Here is a 20,243-nt window from a genome sequence, read left to right as displayed (position 1 = left end):
GCCCCCTGGGGAGCGACATGGCTACTTTGCTTCTAGTGGTGCAGCTTCTGGAAAGGAAAGGGAAGGGAGGAAACCTGGAAGGAAGGAAAAGGACTTTCTGAAAGTTAGAACTCCTGGCCTCCCCATCCAATGCCATTTCCTGTATGTAGGAGGAATGTGTCCAAAGTTCATTACAGATCTTCCTCGACTTAAAATGGGGTTGCATCCTGATAAACCCATCCTAAGTGGAAAAATATCATTAAGTCAAAAATGCATTTAATGCACCTCACCTACTGAACATCATAGCTTAGCGCAGCCCACCTTACACACGCTCGGAACACTTACACTAGCCTACAGTTGGGCAGAATCATCTAACTACAAAGCCTATTTTATAATCAAGTGTTGAATATCTCATGTAACTTATCGAATACTATACTGAAAGTGAAAGACAGAATGGGCATCTGGGTACAGGATGGTTGTAGGTGTGTCTGTTGTTTACCCTCGTGATCATGTGCTGACTCGGAGCGCTGTGGCTCGATGCTGCTCCCCAGAATTATGAAAGAGTATCACACCGCGTATCACTAGCCTGGGAAAAGATCAAAATTAAAAATTCCACGTACAGTTTCTACTGAATGCGTATCACTTTCGCACCATCATAAAGTCAAATAATTGTAAGTCGAGCCATCCTAAGTCAGAGACCATCTGTATTTCAGCAGGGAACAGAATTACCAGAGTGGTGGGTGCCCAAAATATCTGACCTTGACCCATGCACACTAGGGTTCCGTAAACATCCACGTACAAGGGCCAGCGTGTCTTGGCCCTGCTGATCTCTCTGATCTCACTGCCTTCCATCTACCCACTCATTCTCTCTTTCAGTTCCTAGAATTTGCCAGGCTCAGTGCTGCCTCAGGGCCTTTGCACTCATTCCTTCTGCCAGCAAGGCTCTTGCTGCAGACAGTCTCCCAGCTGGTTCCTTATTGTCTTTGTTCCATTGTTCTCTGTCCTCCTCAGAGAGGCCTCTCCTGATCTAATCTAAAGCAGCTCTTTCACTCCGCTATAGCATTCTATGACATCACCCAGTCTCGTGTTCTTCCTTGCACTTATCATGGTCTCACGTTATCTTATACTTGTCCATCCCCCCCACAAGGATATAAGTTCCATGAGAGCAGGGACTTGTCTGTTAGATTCACTACTATATCCTTTGCTCCTTGTACATAGTAGGTGTTTGGGATCTATTTTTTTTTTTTCGAATGAATAAATGAACAACAACTGCTGACCATGACCTCTGGGCACTCTTTTGACCTAAGGGAGTGGTTTTCGACCTGGACTCCATGGAGTCTTGAGGTGCCTTAGAGAAGCTTGGGGGTTCCTTCTTTGTGGGCATGGACCCATGCAAGGAGACCAGTTGAGTGGAACTCTAGATCTCCTCCCTTCATCTGGAGCTGCTCCACAAAGATCTGGTTACATACATTGAGTGCTTTTATTGTTCATTGGGCAGAGGGCTCAGAGACCAAAGAGCAAGGCCAGGTCATTGCTGAGGAAGTGTTGTGGATACCTAGGAGTCCATGAATGGGACACAGGTGGAGTAAACATTGATACTGAAGGGTGGAAGCAAGAAGAGCAGGGCCATGGCAGACGTATCATGGGGGCAGGGGGGTGGGTGTTCTCCAGGTACGAGGAGAGGGTCTTTGGGGGTGGTGACCTGATTCTAAGTCTTCCTTCCAGCTGCCTCAGCTCCTTGCCCCTGAGTCACTAACTAGTGATGGGCTCGCTGATGCTTTTTGCTGAGGCCATATGTGAGAAGCTGGCATTTTCTGACCACGACTTTAAACATAACGTTTGCTTCTGCACTCACCAAGTGAGCAACAGCCTTGCTCTCAGTGGCCTCATTAAACGGGATTCTATTTTCATAGCACTCACTTTTAGAACATTCCTATTTGCTGTTCCAAGCTCTTGGAGAGACGGCCCAAGAGGCTCTGCTGATAAAATGACTCTGGGCACGATAGAGATGGGGAGATGCCGAAATGAATAGCAGCTTTGTTTACTTGGCATTGGAACAGTCGAGAGGAGTTATATTTTAAAAAAAATAAATAAAGTTTCCCTTCTCTCCACAAGAAAAAAACCTACTCTGGCTGCATGGCCAGCAACACAATTTCCCTCATAGAACAGAACAAATGTGAGTAGACTGAGATTAACTTTGGGAGAAAAATTAAAGAAATAAAATAATTATGGGGTGGGCATGGGGTAGGACTGGAGAATGGGTAAGATCAAGAGGCATTTGAGATGTCTAATTAAAAAGCCAAAAAGAAAAAGCTGCAACAGATGGAGTATGAGTATAGCGACATATATACACACGAAGGCATTTAAATATACATCTCTATATACTATATACGTACATATATACTAAGTATATATACATCTATATAGAAACAGGGCTTCTAAATATGATTGGTCCCTTCCCCGTAGACTTGGCCTGTGTTTCCTTCCCACGGTGGAGAGAAGATAGTAATAATTAGTATTACTGCCATTTTCTGAGCCCTCACCATGTGCCCAGCTCTGCAAAGTGGCATGTGCATACAATAAGTTATCATTCCTCTCACTTACTGAGCTTCTCCGACCTTCAGTTTTCCCCTCTGTAAAATGGGGACAGTCAGATTATCTACCTCATAGAGCTGTTGTGACAATTAAGTAAGACAATGAATATAAAGCATGGAGTACAGGGCCCAGTACCTAGTAAGTGCTCAATAAATGGCTTGTGATTATTATTATTGTTGTTATTTTCCACTGGTACCTCCAACTCAAAATGTTAAAAACTGAACTCATTATCTTCCCCCTCAAGCCTAGCCTTCTTGATCTCATATTTCAGTGAATGGAATCATTATATTCTCAGTTTTCTTCTCCTGCCCTGCATCTGGGCAGTCCTTAAGTTCTTTCAATTCTGCTTTTCCCATATCTCTTGACTGCATCCTTATCTCATTCCTCACTGCCTTGGTCCTGCCTGGGTGCAAACCCTTATTTCTTCTCTGAACTGATGCAGTGTCTCCCTAATAACTCCCAGGGTTTCTAATCTTCTCCTCCTGGCCCCCACTCCTCTCCTCTCCTCTCACACTGCTGCCAGAGTGCTTTTTCTACCTTATAAATCCAACCATGCCCATTCTTTGCTTAAACCCCACCACTGGGTCTCTCTCTTTACCTAGAAGATAAAGTCCACATTGCAGAGGCAGCATAAAACGCATCTATGATCTGGCCATGACTCCTGCCCAGTCTCACCTACTCTTCCATGTCTCCCTCCAGCCCAGAGCTCTGAAGTACTGGTGTCACATTAGCATCTCCTGGAGATAAAAAAATGCCAGTGCCTGGGTCCTCCTCCAGCCAATCACTGCAAAGTCTGGGGGTGGGCCCCGGGTAGAAGTATAATTTCAAAGCTTCTTGGGTGCTTCTAACACACTGCCAGGCTTGAGAACCACTGTCCCCACTGTACCAACAGCTTGCGATGCTCTCTTGGGCCTTTATGGCTTTGTGTGTGCAGGTCCCATTGCCTGGAATGCTTTTCTCGGCTTTATCAACCTGCATTATATCTCCTCATCCTTTGAGATGCAGCTGAGGTTTCCCATCATGTGGAAGTCTTCCCTGGTCCCCCCAAAGGTGCTCCTGCTTCCCCTGACATTTCCCTCTGTCATGATGTATTTGCTTGCATGGCCTCTGTCACTATGAGAAAGGGAGCTCCTTGAAGGAGCTTATTTGTTGCCTCAGCACAGTCCCTACACACACTTACAAGACGTGATTTTTGGACAAATTAATAAGTCAGTGGAGGTTCCCCCTCCATCATGGTCTAGTTTTATCTGGACCTCCTCAGCGCTGGGCTTGTCTTTCTGCTACAGGGTTTATTCATTCTGCTCTGACTGCAGTGCGTTGTCTACACGACCTTCTACCACCTCTCCCCAACTCACCAGCCTTACTTCCATCACTTTTCACCTCAAGCACTCACTCCTGCCCCAGGGCTTTTGTGCACGCTCTCCCCTTTGCTGTCATGCTCTTCCTCTACGTGTCCATGTGGCTCACTCTCTCCTTCCTTCACATGCCACTTCACAGGAAGGCTTCCCTGACAACTGCCCCAGCCCCCTGCCCCCGTCATGCTCTCTCCCTCTTATCCTGTTTCTGCCTTCAGAGCCCTTCTTGTCACCTGACATATTGCAGTTTAATTTGTTTATTTTATCGTCTGCCTCCTCCTACAGTATGCATTACTTACTGGGGTTTGCTGTACAAATACTTGGAAAAGCATGGCACTAGACCACGGATTGGCGAACTTTTCCTGTGACGAATACAGTGGTAAATATTTTAGGCTTTGCAGGCCATGAAAATGATTCAACTCTGATGCTATAGTGTGGAAGCAGCCATAGACAATATGTACACAAATGGGCAGGGCTGTGTTACAATAAAACTTTATTAACAAAACCAGGTCTGGGACTGGGTTTGGCCTGTGGGAGGTAGTCTGGCAAGCACTGCCCTAGACTGTGGTCTAGTGTGAACCTGTGTCTTTTGCGGGTAAATTTCCTGCATTCAGGAGCCATGTCTTTTTCATGTCTGGATCTTAACCAAGAGTCCTCCATCCCAGGGTCTAGCCCATTCCTTGCACATAACAAATGTTCATAAACATCTGCCAAAATATTCAATAAACATTTACTGAGTCCCTGACTCAGAACAGCTGGGCACCAAATCCATTAATGTTGGTTGAATGAACACAAGAGCCCTGGTCTCAAATTCTCAAAAGCCTTTGCCCCTCCCCCAATCCTTCCAAAGGCTGAGACCCAGAGTCCAACGGATGTCCTCGCCTTGGCTGCCTGGGTCACGTGCTGCCAGGGGTCGGAAGGGGTGGTGGGAAGTGATGGGAACAACGGAGGGTTTGATGGACTGTTTAGGGAACTGCCTAATTATCCTGCTTATCAGTTTGCTGGTTCCTTTCCTTTGCTCTTCCCCTTAATAAATCAAACTCCTTCTGTTGTTACTGAGCTCTGGGTCACTGATTCTTTTGCCCGTGTGTTTATAGAGTTAAAGTGTGACCGTGAGATTGAATGGAAGGGAAGGGAGGCACCTGACAAGTGTCAGCTCTGAAAGGCAACACCTCAGCTTCCCAGGGCCCCGTGCAGGGTGCAGGGTGAAGGAGGGGGCTTCCCGCTGTCCAGGGCACTGGCCAGGTCAGGAGGAAAGGTGGACTTAGTGGGTGCAGCTTGTGCACCCAGTGAGTTTATAATCCAGCAGGGGAGGCTGACTGTAGGTTTTTGTGAGGTCCATGGGTTAAGAATTGTTTTTAAATGGCTGGCGAAAAAAAAATTGAAAGAAGAACGATAATCCCACGACACGTGAAAATTATATGAAACTCAAATTTCAGTGTCCATAAAGTTATAGTGGAACACGGCCACATGCATTCATTTACCTCTTGTCTATGGATGTTTTTATACCACAATGGTGGAGTCCAGTAGTTGCAACAGACCATTTGGCCGGAGAGGTTAAGATGTTTACCAGCTGGCCCCGTACTGAGAAAGTCTGCTGGCCCCTGACTGGCATGACTAACTGACTGGGACTAGCATCACTGACATTACCTGGGAGCTTGTTAGATATGGAGACTTTCAGGCAGGCCCCACCCAGGCCTAGTGAATCAGAATCTGCATTTTAACGAGGTCTCCAGTGATCTGTAAGCACTGGAAAGTAGAGGGAGCATTTAGGCCCTAGAGGAAGTGAATCAACATCTCTTTAAGTATCCACAGATTTTTAAAGTGCTTTATCTCAGTCAGGCTGCAGGGCAACTCTCCACCCATTAGGGAGACTTATTAGGGCCACTTTACAGATGAGAAAACGAAGACTCCAAGTCAAGTGCTCACCCAAGGTTATAGAATAGACCTGGGAAGTGGCCGAGCTGGGATATGAACTCCTGGGGCTGTTGCAGAGCCTGTGGCATTAACCATTAGGCTGCATGGCTCCCTGTAAAGAGAGGGTAAGACCACACTGACTCTAAAGTTGGAGGCACCCAACTGGTGCCCCAGGGTGTTCAGTGGACTACAGATGTGTTTTACTTGGCCTGTACAGAGTTTCAAAAGATTTTAAAATTAGTTTTCAATACGTTAAAATCAGGAGAATTCATATCAGAGACCCAGAGACTTGGCTTAGGAAACAATCAGATGATCATGTCTGCACAGTCTCTCAGGGCTTTGTCTGGCTGGGACTGAGTTGTGTGTGGCTGCCCATGCAGGCTGGCCTGGGCTCTCTGGGTCATCACAGTCCCCACCTGGACTCTTGACTCATTACGGTAACTATCTTGACCCGGTGAGCATCTGAGTTCACGTCCTCTGGGCGTGTAGAGCAGCATGCGGGTCACTGGGCACCTTGTTAAAATGCAGCATCTGATTCAGCAGGTCGGAGGATATGTCTGTGCTCTGCATTTTTTTTTTTTAAACGTTTTTTTTTTTTTTTTTTTTAATTCTGTAAGGCTTTTCTTTTTTTTTTTAATTTTTTTTAACCCCACATTTGTTTATTTATTTATTTTTGGCTGTGTTGGGTCTTCGTTTCTGTGCGAGGGCTTTCTCTAGTTGTGGCAAGTGGGGGCCACTCTTCATCGCGGTGCGCGGGCCTCTCACTGTCGCGGCCTCTCTTGCGGAGCACAGGCTCCAGACGCGCAGGCTCAGTAGTTGTGGCTCACGGGCCTAGTTGCTCCGTGGCATGTGGGATCTTCCCAGACCAGGGCTCGAACCCATGTCCCCTGCATTAGCAGGCAGATTCTCAACCACTGCGCCACCAGGGAAGCCCCTGTGCTCTGCATTTTTAAGGGGCTCCCAGGTGACGCTGAGACTGTTGGTCCTTCTACAAAGTTCCCACTTTGAAGAGAAGGCTGTCAAGGAGCTCAGGCCCGTCTGACTCAGGGGCTCCACTCAACTTGGTTCATCACCCAGCGCATCCCAGTAGGTGCTCTTGCTGCTGCTCCCTCATCCCTCAGAGTGGCTGCAAGCCCCAGGCTCTTCTCTTCAGCTGCTGGTAGCCCCCTCCATTGACCCACTCAATCCTCAATACAACCATTTTCCACAAGCGTCATCGTATGGGAAAGCCTGAACAGCATTCACTGTCCCACGTGGCCTCCCTTGCATCTTATGGCCTCACTACTGGAGGATGGAGTGCTGGTGTGAAGGTTTCTTGGGGCTGGGGGCCAGTGGTCAAGGTGAGAGGACCGGTTCTGCCAATAGTGTTCATTTGTCTGGAGGCTCGGTAGAGGATGCTGATAACTGTGTGTAAGGCGTCTGCTCACCCTGTCCCCGAACACACACACTCTCTTCTCTCTCCAAAAGGCAGGAAGCCCACTGTTTACACCCTTCTCTGGCTTCCTCCCACAAACGACCCTGCTGCTGCCACCTGTTGGCAACAATGCCAGCTGCCTCCAAGTGGATTCATTTCCAAGAAGCCAGAGGTGTGGCTGGTCTCATCTGCAGGAAGCAGGGTGGGAGGCTGGCCTGGGCTGCGGCCGCAGTGAGCAGGTGGCATCTGCTTGCTTCAGGACATCACTTCTACTGCCTGCTGACAGTAACAATGGGCTGCGCCTGCAGATTTTGGTTGAGGAAGACCTCAGTGGACACACAGGCTGTGTTCCAGGTGGGCTGGCAGAACTCTGGAGGCTTCCCTTCCCTGGCATGGGCGCCAGGACCAGGGGGAAGAATGTGCAGCCTTCCCAGCACACAATGTGCAACCTTATGCCAAATCATTTCGCCTCCTCGATCTCTGCTGGTCTCATCTGTTAAATGGGTATCATGATAACCATATCCTCATCAAAAGACTGCTGGAAGCTGAGCAGGCTCCCAGTGTGGATGAATTTTGTAAATTGCACGTGACGGTCGAATGTTGGGGGAAGAGTATGGAGCTGGTCATCAAGCTGTGGGAAATTATACAGAGTACCTCCCAACAGGCAATGTGTGCCCCCTCCTCTTTTGGGGAGACTCCTAGGGAATGACTTCTCTGGCCTTTCTTGCATACTATGCCAGTGTGGGTCAACAGATGTTGCCAGGAAAGGAGAGAAAAGAAAAAGGAAGTACTACTGTTTTTCAATGTTTGTCGGCTCAAAAATACTCTGTTTTCCATGGAGGAGTGGTGTGGTCAGTGCACACAATAGCAGGTAATTTATTCTTTCCAGATGAGTCTGTTCCTGTGTCTCTGTCCCTCTTGACAAAATGGGGCCTGTGACTGGGAGTGTACACTGTTTTTAAGACATAGTGCCAGGGGGTGATATTCTTCCTTTTCTTCTTCTCATTCTCTTGCACAAGGGTTCTTATTCTTGGCTTCAGGCCTGGGGTGAGATCAGTCCAGTAGACAACAAGAGCAGTTCATATGCAAAGGTCAGTGCTCGTCTGCAAGGTACTGACATGTTTCTTGGGTGGAACCCTGTGAAATTCTTCATAAATCAACCCTCCAATTAAGTTGGCTGGTCGCCTTATGATGGGAAGAGATGACTCCACCAGGGCGTTCCTGAGGGTCCCAGGCAGCAGGAAGAAAAGAGCTGAAGGACCTAACAACCTCAGTTCGAATCCCGCTTCCGTCATTTACCTGTGACTTGAAGCAAAACAACTCTTGGAACCTCTGGAATGCTGGGATCAGAAATAGCTCTCAGGGCACCTTTGAGGGTTAGAGGAGATGTTGAAGGCACTTATCCTGTTGCACCAGCTGGTGTACCTTTGTTCATCCCATATGATCTGCTTTGAGTTATCCCAGAGAAGGCAAGGAGTTTGCACCAGGTCACAATGCTAGCCGATGGCAGAGCCCAGATCCGAACCCAGTGAGGTCTAAGTCCAAAGCCCATACTCTTCTTCGTTTACCTCTCCACCTCACAGTCACGTGGCGCTTCATACTTTTTAAGGCACTTCTACTCACTAGCTCTTCCAAGTGATTGGTGAGGAAAATCGTGTATATTTGACATATTTGGCACCCTGCACTTATGTGTTTAAATGACTTGCCCAGGTGGATACTGTGGGCCCCAGGGAGTGCAAGGCTGGCGGGAGGACCCAGGTTTCCTGAACCTAGGCCAACCAAGGATGGTGCAAATATGCGGGGATTGGCAGAGTAAGCGTCACCAGTAGAGATCTCAGCCTTAAACCCTCATAAGGAAAACGAGCTGATGATCCAGGTGATGTCATCTTCAACATGACAGATGTCAGGCTGGACAGAGTCATGGAATAACTGTTTTAGTTTGCTTCTGTTTGTGCTTGGAATTGTGGCATTTTGGCATCCAAAGGAAGAAAGAGGCCCTTAGGACTCTTTACAGAATATGTGTGTTTGTGTGTGTGATATATACACATAGGTATACACACACACAGAGTCCATTCTCATTATTCACAGTAGTTACATTCTGTAACTTTGCAGCAAACACTGAATTAGCGAATCCTGAACCACTGCTCCTAGGGTTCGTTTCCTGCACGCCTATGGTCACATTTTCATCAACTCATCAATATATAATCTTGTTATGTGTGCTTCCTTTTAAAGACAACTTATTTAATATATATGGTTGATTCATTAACATTGAACTCATAGGCAACAACACCATAACTCATACCTGAATGAAGCTTATCTAACACATACATTTTTTTCCATAAGAAACAACACAGCCTGCTTGGGGTTAGCAACACCAGACAGCACTTCAGCCCTATGCTTGGGAGTCATTTTAAACAATGAAATCACCAACACAAGGGACAAAAATGCAAAAGTGTGGCACTAAATACACCAAGAAGAGGACACTTGTTTACAAGCTGAAACAAGAAGAGTGTTTCCTGGTCGACATCAGTTGGGAAGGAACAAGCAAATTATTCACCACTCTGCACATGTCTGTGAATGACCACACAAACACTATGAGAATTGATTCTGGGGTGATGAATATATTCCTAGTGAGTAGGTGAATTCAGAAATACAGAATCCATGAATAATGAGGATCGAGAGTATTTATTGTGCTTATAGAGAGGGCAACCTCATGCCAGAGGCTCTGAGATGCAGAGAACAGTGTTTACAATTTTCACTAAGGTGTAAAGGACAGATGGAAGCCCCTTAAGGGCCCATTTTGTTCAAGAGAAGCAGAGAGTAAAGGAGGCAGTGGTCATCTGGGGGTGGGGGGACTTGGTGGGTGGTGCAATTGAGAGGGAGGCTGCTGGAGGGAGTGTGTGTCCCTCTCTCCTCTCCTCCTACACAGCTTGGCAGCGGCCCATGAACACTGCTTCCCCGGCACGCCTTGCAGGCTGGAGCCTCTCCCCCGCTCTCACTTGATTCAGCTTCTGCTGAGCATGAAACACAGAGTGACTTTCCTCCCTGGTGATCTCCCAGGTGCTGGGGAGCACTTAATTTCTTAACTGTTCCCCTGGGTTCCACTCCCCCATTTGCTCATTTTCTAGCCCTTTCTCTCCATTACTGTGTTATCTGGCCACCTACTCCCACTTTAAAAAGTGGACAGTGCTGGAAGTTTTATTAAGTGAGTCAGCCCGAGGGAAGAGAGCAGAGTCCAGGTCGCTGGGAGCTGATGACAGCAGCGGCCCTGGCCAAGCAGGGGTGTGCAAGATGCGGGGGCGACTGGAAAACAGTGCATTTAGGAGCTGCCACCTCGTCCCCCCAGAACAGACAGGCTGTCTGTCAGGGCACCTCATCCCTGTCCCTCATCACTCCAGGCTCCTCTTAGTAGAACAACAAACCCTGGCCAAGCCCGCATCTGGGCTTATTAACCTGTGACCATGACAGTACCCTTTACCTCTCACTGAGCTTAGGAGCCAGAGCCAGACTGCCCAGGGTTGAACCCCATTCCACCCCTTACTCCCTGTGCCTCAGTTTACTCATCTGAAAAGTGGGGATACCCACAGTATCTTCCTCATAGGGTGGTTATGAGGGGATAGTAGTCAATGAGTGATTCATAAAGCACTTAGAACAGTGCCTGCACAGAGTAAACTCCATAGAGTATTAGCTTTTATTATTATTCTGGCTATTATTACTACTACTGTTCTTATCTGTAAAGTATGCAATGGGGTTGAATAATCTCAAAGGATTTTCTTTCCCTTCCTGTTCTGTTACTGGGGATGCTTCCTCACTATGTGGCCTTGGGCAAGACCCTTCTCCTCTCTGGGGCCTCAGGTTCTTATCTTTTAAGTGGGGTGCTGGTACTTAAGTCCTGAAAGTCTGTGAATTTATGAAACAAGGATAAGGTGACTCCCAGGGTGGGGTTTGCGTGTTATCTTGGCCTCTCCTGGGAATGCTGGAATCCCGTTTTCCTTACTTTAAGAATTTACCCAGAATTTAATTCTCCTCCCCTTTTTGTCTATTATGAGCAACTGCTTATCTCATCTTAGTTGAGATAAGCAGTTAAGTAATCAGAGTAATAGTTTATATTTGTAGTGAGTTTTTAAAGCTCCCATTCACTGAGTGTTGACCAGGCACCTTCCTAAGCCTGGGCTGATTGATTCTATCATCATTACAACTCCAGGAGGGAGATTATTGTCCCCATATTAGAGATGAAGAAATTGAGGCATGGAGAGGTTAGGCAACTTGCCCAAGGACACACAACTAGTAAATGGTTAATCCAGATTCAAACCAGAAACACGCTTTCAGATTCTACAAATGCTACCCCCACACTATACTGGCAGTTGGCCTTGAACTTGACTTCTATGATAACAGATATGTCATTCCTTTCAATAGACCGCTCATAGTATTGCTCAAAACCACAGATTCTTTTCATTAGAAGATACTGTAGCAGTCACCTTCAGGGTATGTTAAACTTTGGGAGGGTCATGGGCCCCTGTGAAAAGGTGAAAGAAGCTATGGACTCTTTTCCCCCCCGCAAAACATTCATATCCCATCCACACATAAACATACGCAGATGTGTCTCAGTTTTACAGGGTTCAAACATCTCAGGCTAAGAATCTCACATAATGCTTAAATTCCCTTGAAACTCTCCAGTAAGTATTCATCTTTGCTCCAGTTCTGCAATGATGAGAACTTCCTACCCAAAGGGGCTCTTCATTCCATTAATATTCGCCTCTGAGTGTCAGAAAGTTGCTCTTTCAACACAACCCTCATGCATTTCCCCCAACCTTGGTCCCGTTTTTGGCTGCTACATGTTATATAGAAGCAGCCCAGCTTACCTTCCCAGGACAATTCTCCATGTTTCTGGGGACGGTGGCCACACTGTCTCTAGCCCTCCTAGCCTGGAAGCCTCTGCCCTCTATTGCTCAGTTCATTTTCCACTGGACATACTCATGTGCCAATGGCTCTTTCAAACATCCAGAACTGGTTTACAGCCCAGAACCGAATACAATGTTCTAGCCATGGAGGAATCAGTGTGCAGTGCAGGACTCTCACTTTATTTTGGAAATCAGATCTCCATTAATATGTCCTAAACAAGGTTTAAAAAACCTTATTTTATTTTGAAATATAACATACATGGAGAATTGCCCAGTATAAAAAATGACAGTTCAATGAGCTGTCAATCACAAAGCAAACATCCACATAACTACTACCCAAGTCAAGAACTACAACTTGGACCACTCCTGCTGCATCCCAATGACCACACCTCCCTCCTCCACAAAGGTAGCTTCTATTTTTTTATGGTAGTAATTTTCTTGCTTTTCTTAAAAGTTTTATCACCTTAGTATGTATCCCACTTAACACTATAGTTTAGTTTCCCTGGTTTTGAATTTTATATAAATGGAATCATATAAATAGGCATCCTTTTGTATCTGACTTATTTCATTCAATGGTGTATTTGTGAAATTCATGCATGTTGTTGTATATAGTTGTAGTTCATTCATTTTCACTGCTGGAAATTTTCCATTTGTCTGAATATACTGTGATTTATTTATCTATTCTATTTCTAACGGACACAAGGACTGTGTCCAGATTTTGGTAACTATGAACAAGCTGCTATAAACACTGGAGCACACACGCATGCATTTAGGTTGGGTATACCTAAAAGAAGAACTTCTGTGTAACTTCAGCTTAGTAGATGATAACAATCTGTATTCCAAAGCAGTTGTATCAATTGACACTTTCACTAGCTCTGTGTTTGTGTTCCAAATGTTCCATGTCCTTGCCAACACTTAGTATTATTAATCTTTTTAGTTTGAGCTAGTCTAGTGGTTATATAGTGGCATCTCATCATAGTTTTCATTTGCATTTCCCTAGTGATGAATGAGGTTGAGCCCATTTTCACCTATTTATTAGGTGTTTATGGATTAGAGCTTTTGGCAACTCCTTACTCATCTGATTCACATTGAACTTGCAGCCAAATGAAATAAAGTCTCTGACAGAGGATGCTGTTTAGTCACATCTCCCCTATTGACTTCAATTGGATTTTGGGTTCCCAGAGCAGGTCCAAACATTCTTAATAATAATGACAGCTAATATTTATTGAGTGCCTATTGTGTTCCAGGCACTGAACTATGTGTTTGACATGAATAATGTCTCTTAATCTTCACAACCAGCATATTAGGTTGATACTATTAATATCCTCCTTTTACATAAGATGAAACTAGGGTTGGGGAGGGTAAGTAACTTAACCTAAGGTCTCACAACTAACAAGTAGATTCAAATCAACACCCTTAGCCACTATAACAAACTGCCTCCCAAAGTTGGAAACATGTGACTACAATTGAAAAAAAACCTTTAAAAATGGTTAAATACTGAATAATAAAATGGATATGTAACTGTCAAATGGAGAAAAATCATTGCAAAGTATGACAAAGGATGAACGTTCTTAATGTGTGAAGAGTTTTTACAAATTAAGGAAAGGACATGCATCTCAATTTAAAAATGGTGAAAAATTTCTTGAGTCAGGTAAATCTGGAAAATTCTGCACAAGTTTTTATGTGCTTGTGCCCCTAGGAGGTATATGAGCAAATTTACGACTCTGAGAAGTTCTGCACTAAAAACCTACTTTAACAAGGAATTTTCATATTTGACTAAAATAGTCTTTAGCATAGTCCTTTGGAACAGACTTTGAAACATGCTGAACTCCATAATAACCACTGCTTCCTCTGGTTTCTAATCTGGTAAAACTTTCCACAAAGGAAATGAAATTAGTTTTGTCCAGGGTTTCTTAACCTTGACGCTCTTGACATTTTGGGCTGGATAATTCTTTGTTGTAGGGGGCATTTAGGGTGATCAGCAGCATCCTTGGCTCCCACCGGGTAGATGCCAGATGTCCCTAGCACTTCCCTCACCCCCAGCTGTGACAACCAAAACTGCCTCCAAACCAAATGCCCCTGGGGGAAGAACACCACCCTCTTAAATTGGTCTAGCCTTACTGGTTCCTTAGAACTCCTAGTGTGTCCCATGATTACCTCCTGACTATCTAAGTGCTCCCCAAACTGCACGGCGTTTCACTATATTTTGATTTCTGTGCCTTGTGACATCCACTATTCTTTGTTTTAATAAAGAGGGTATTGGTCCACCTCTTGTCTTCGAGCCTTTCTTGTTTGTTAGAATTCCTTAAATCTCCAGGCACACCAAACCACGTAGTTACCCTGACAGGGAACTTCTTTCCATCCCTTAGGTGGAATTAAGCTCCTTCCCTCAATCTCCACACTCGCTGCACAGCCTTCTATCAGATCCTCAGCACATCTTATACTTATTTACTTATGTGGTTGTCTCCTCAGTTTCTTGAGAGCAAGGACTGGGTCCTATTCATCCTCCGATTCTTAGCACAGAGTAGGTACAAATTAATATGTGTGAACAGAGAAGCAAAATATAATTGAGGAGGGTCAGGAATTTAAATCATGGGATCCTGGGTGGATTTCCAGTAAGACTGAGTTAATTGACAGCCTCTTCACCAGTTTCCTCCTAGAAATGTTCTCCTTGCTTCTCTCCAGACAGACAATCTTCCTTCTGGAGAGAAAGTGGAAGTACTGTAGAAGATACCGTTCTGTTTTTCTCCCCCTCAGCCATGAATATGACATCATTTGCTCAGTTGGCATGTCCAGGCCGTTCCTGATACTTTTCTCATTCCAGACAGAAGGAGAAAAGTCCTTTCCCCTTGATCTCAGCATTTTTGCAAACCTCAGTTTATTCCAGCGGGTGACACTTCTTATCCTCGGAGATGTGGCCTCCTTTCCATGTTCTGGGAGTTCCTTTTGGGCTTGAGTTTCTCAGAGGCATCCCCTCCCCCGACATTGCGTCAGTCTCTTTAAGTATTTCCTTCATTTTATTTCCTGTCTGGGATTATTTTAAGCTTTAGAAACGGAATTTAATTCTTGGGAACCCTCTAACTTTACCAAAGCTGTCCAAGATGGTGACAGTAGGCGGAAAGAAAGGGACAGGTTTGAGAAACATTAACAAAAGGGCAAGTGACAAGACTTGATGACCATTTGGACACAGGGGAGGGGAGATGACTCCCAGCTTTCTGTTCCAAGACAATGGAGGGACTGGTGGTTCCTGTTGTAGAGATGGTCCCAGGAAGAGGAGGAGGATAAAGATGAGGAAGGAGGGCGGGCTGTCTGAAAACCAAATGGGCATGGTCTGGGAAGTTTAGAGTCTGAGGTTTCCACGGGGCACGCAGTGGAGATGTAGAGGAGGTAACTGGGTATAAGAGCCTGATGTTCTGCACAGGAAATGTGACTGGCGGGCTGTTGGTGTGTAGATGGGAGCTGAAGCTGAAAGAGCAGACGAGAGCTCAGATAGCGTGTGCTGATGGAATAGATGCGGCTAAAGATGGAGCAGGAAGGAAAGCACTTGAAGGAGACTGTGAAGGAGGGGTCAGAGAGAGAGCAGAGAGCCCGGAGAGTGGCATGAGTTTCAGGGCAGAAAGGACGGCCAGCAGGTTTAAATGATATAGAAAGGTAAATTCAGCTATGGATAGAAAAGTGACAGCTGAATTAGCAGCAGAGGGTCATTGAGGACCATGGGGAGGGCAGCCTCAGGAGTGGAGGGAGCTATAGCCAGATGACAGGGGATGGAGGAGGGGTTGGGAGAACAAGCAGTGGGGAGCAGACTGAGGGTGGCATCTGAAGAGGGAGTTACTCATTTATCCACTCGACCAACAAACTGAGGGGCTAGGGTACACCAGGAGCCATTTGGAGCCGTAGGTGCAGTAGTGGGCACACAGGTAAAAATCTCTGCCCTCACAATGTGTCCTTTGAAGGGAGAGGTAGTATGGCGGGAGGATTAAAAACTTTTTTTTGCTTCAAGTTTTACTGAGATATAATAGACAAGGATTCATTTTAAAGGTGGTTATAAGAAGTATCATTGTTTGTGCAAACTGTTACATTTAGAATGGATAAACAACAAGGTCCTAACGTATAGCACAGGGAACTATCCTCAGTACCCTGTGATAAACCATAATGGAAAAGAATATGAAAAAAGAATGTCTATATGTGTATAACTGAGTCACTTTGCTCTACAGCAGAGATTGGCACAGCATTGTAAATCAACTAGACTTCAATAAAAAAAAGTGTCATCATTTGTCAGATGAGGAGGCCAAGAGAAGTTAGATGGCAACTTGCTCCACTTCACACAAAGGTCAGAGCTGAGGTCACGCCCTGACCTGTCTGACCCTTTCCATCCTTTGCTGCTTGAAGGGGATGGAGTTTAGGTGGAAAGAGGTGATACAGAAGGCATAATGGGGTGGGAAGAACAAAGGTGCAGGGTTTAGGGTTATTCATGGCTGGGCTGAGCCTACACAAAGCAAGGTTTCTACTGGCCCCTGCTGCCCTTTATCTAGGACGCCCGGGTTGGGCCTTGGGCATGGGCTCAGGTCCCTCCAATGGGGACGGCAGGCACTGAGATCCACATGTTCTCACACGGTTCTGTTTCAGCCAGAAGCTTGAGAGGTGGCCTGTGGTAGCCCCCGACACTTCCCCATCCCCACTCACCTTATTTAGGAGTAAATCTCCAGAAGCCCAAGCACTGACCAGTATCCCTCCATGAGATTTATACAGAGATGCTAGAAAGAGACAGGGTCTTTCTTCCTCTGGGACGGTGAGCTTAGGGACCAGAATGGGCCACCCACAGCCATCTATCTCGACTATCTGAAGAAACACCAAGTAGAGATAAACAGAGCCAAGAGCTCTGATATCATTTGAGCTCCTGGATCCAGCTCTGCCTGAATCTATCAAGAACTATCCCAGACTTCCTGATCCTTGAACCAATGAATTATCTTTTGCCCCCTAATTTGATTTGCGTTTCTACACTTGCAACTCCAAAAATCTGACCAGTACAATTTGTCATAATATGTTGTAACCGAGCAGGACCCTATAAGGCCTTTCTGGGACAGACTCCTCCCCCATATCTTCTGCTGTAGCTCCTCTCTGAAGGACCTAGATAATAGTATCCGATGCACACTTCCTGAATTGTTTTACAGATGCTAAAACCACCACCAAATGGAAGAAATGAACTATTTGATGATCATGAGTCCCCAGACCTACTGGTGCCTAAGGATTGATCATGTTAACCACTCTGTTGCCTCACCATCAACCAATCAGAGAATTGTGCATGAGCTGATGACATTCCCTGCGACCCCCTCCCTCACCTGGCCTTTAAAAATGCTCTGCTGAAGCCCTTCAGGGGGAGTTCGGGGTTTTAGAGCAGGAGCCACCCGTCCTCCTTGTATTGGCACCTTTACAATAAAAGCTGCACTTTCCTTCACCACAACCCAGTGTCAGTAGATTGGCTTTACTGCACGCGGGTGAGCGGACCCAAGTTTGGTTTGGTAGCAGCGTCAACTGTGACTATGTAAAATATGTTATTTACTTTTGTAGAAACTGACTCCAGGGGCTTCCTCCTGGGAGCCATATGCATTTGCCACCTTCCGGGTGCTAACGCTGCAGGTGATAAAGAGATGAGTTGGACATGAGCTTACATGTAGCTGTGGAGATGATGACAGGAACAGAAGAATCACCATCTGCAAAATGCTTTACATCTGTTTCTCTGAATTCACAATGACAGGAAACAATTAGCCAGGTAGGGTTTGGCTAGTATGGCCTGAGCTGGAGAGAGCTCTGTGGGAGCTCAGAGAAAGGTGGGTTGGGGAGGACAAGGAGTGAATTTTGGTCTCTTCTAATACTCTGATCTGGGTGGCTGGGCTCAGGTGGGGGTGATGGGGGATACAGGGAGAGGAGAACAGGTAGTCTGCGGAAGCCGTGTGAGTATTAACATAAGCGGAAGAGCTGCTTCTCATACCTTTCCCATTCCGGCGTGGGCGTGTCCCAGCTTGACCACCACAGGGAAGTGTGGGGCTGTGAGCTGAAAGAGACAAGAAGAAATTACTCATTAGCATCCCAGAGCATCACCACCAAGACACTGTTCACTGCCGGTTCTGTAGAAAGATATGGTCATCTGATATCACCAGCAATGCCCAAAAGAATGCTTGGACAGATGGTCATCTCTCTGTGGCTTAAACACCCTAAATGCCATAGCTTTCAGCTTCCAAAGGCAGCCCCGAGCTCCTAAAACCACCCTGCCTGGGGCATCCACCAATCTGGGGAGAATGCAGAGCAGAGCAAACTGACTGGATTCAAATCCTGGCTTTACCACTTGTGCAACCTCAGATAAGCTACCACATGGATCTGTGCTTCAGGATCTATGCTTCAAATCCTGGCTTTACCACTTGTGCAACCTCAGATAAGCTACCACATGGATCTGTGCTTCAGGGTCCTCATCTGTAAAATGGGGATGATGAGTATCCATCCCACAGGGTTGCTATGAGGATTAAATGAGTTACCACATGTGAAGGCTTTACATTGTAAACACTCAATGAATGGCAGCTTAAATATTCCTGTCTTGGCTCTGCCTTGCGTGATTCCCGACAACAACCTTCTTGTATCTGGAAACTCTCATTCCCTCCCCCAAGCCCTCTCCAGGCCACGCTGTGAGTTTTCTTAATGATAGTGGTCATGCTACAGCACAAGCATTTATGGTCTGTGCTGTGTGGGTGCTGTGCTGAGCAACTGCCCTGGATCATCTCCTTCAGAGAGCAACAGGGCAGCAGCCTGTCCTGGTTGGTTCCCTGTTGCATCCCCAGCCATTAGAACACTGCCTGATCCAGGGAAGGTGCTCGATACGGAATCTGTGCCTTAATCAGTCCGCTGAGCAAGACCTACGAGGCATGGATGCCTCTCCCTATGATACAGAGGAGGAGAGGGGCTCAAATGGTTAGGTGCTCCCCCATGCCCACGCTTACTCAGCTAGCAAGTGAGGGGACCAGGTTTGAACCTAGGCTATGCATTTCCTCCTCATTCTGTTCATATATTGCTTGAGATGGGTTTGCTTGGTGTCTAGAAGTATATTTGGAGTTGCTTGAGGGCAAAGGTTATCCCTTCTTGTTATTTAGTAATAATACCACTCCTCTGACTTGAGTCAGCCCTAGCCAGAGGTAATCACGTCCCACTCTCTGGTGCCTGTCGCTCTGTCCTGGATTCCCCCCGACACTCTGGACGCTCTGAGAGGAGGAACCCAGCTCTTCCCTCCTGGTGCCCAGCACCTAGTCTGACACTTAGGAGTAGCTATAGCTGCGTAGAATGGTCTGCTGTGGGTCACAATCCCACGGGATGGACCTCATCTCATTTTACCACCACAATGGTCCCATGAGGCGAGCAGGGAAGGTATTCTTCTTACCATTTCACAGGCAGAAAATTGAGACTCAAGGAAGCTGCTGGGAAGGGGTGGCGCTGGCTCTTGAACTTAGGTCTGTCAGACTTCAAGCCTGATGTGAGGGCTTCCCTGGTGGCGCAGTGGTTGAGAGTCCGCCTGCCGATGCAGGGGACACGGGTTCGTGCCCCGGTCTGGGAAGGTCCCACATGCCGTGGAGCGGCTGGGCCCGTGAGCCATGGCCGCTGAGCCTGCGTGTCTGGAGCCTGTGCTCCGCAACGGGAGAGGCCACAACAGTGAGAGGCCCGTGTACAGCAAAAAAAAAAAAAAAAAAAAAAAAGAAAGAAAAAAAAGCCTGATGTGAATGGTTTCCTCTAAGATCTAGTAAAAGGGCTTCCTGTAGTAGATGCTGAATAAAAAATTTCCTCCCTGATTTCAGGCTAAAATTGATCATATCCTGGTTCTAGAGTTAACAAATGCATCTTTTTAAAAAAAGGCAATATTTATTTTTGATTCCAAAAGCAATATGTACTCATTATAAAAAGTTTGTAAAATATAATAAAGTTCTATGTTGTTATGTACAAAGAAGACAATAAAAATCACCCTCAAAATTTGAGCAGTTTTGGTGTATTATCTGATCGTCTTGTTTTTTTTTTAATCTAAATTTTTTCTTTCGATTTGTTCTG

General features: G+C 46.1%; 1 protein-coding gene across 1 annotated transcript in view; it reads right to left on the bottom strand.

Annotated features, from left to right (window-relative positions):
• SYN3 (synapsin III) overlaps positions 1-20,243 on the bottom strand; it is a 455,663-nt gene that overhangs the window by 51,883 nt on the left and 383,537 nt on the right. The window contains exon 7 of the mRNA XM_081249878.1: positions 18,151-18,213. Coding sequence (XP_081106004.1) covers positions 18,151-18,213 — 63 coding nt within the window. The remainder of the gene's footprint in view (positions 1-18,150; positions 18,214-20,243) is intronic.

Source organism: Mesoplodon bidens (assembly GCF_964165515.1).
Source record: "Mesoplodon bidens genome assembly, chromosome: 11".
In the NCBI taxonomy this organism is placed as follows: Eukaryota; Metazoa; Chordata; class Mammalia; order Artiodactyla; family Ziphiidae; genus Mesoplodon; species Mesoplodon bidens.
This window is presented reverse-complemented; position numbering and strand designations above follow the sequence as displayed.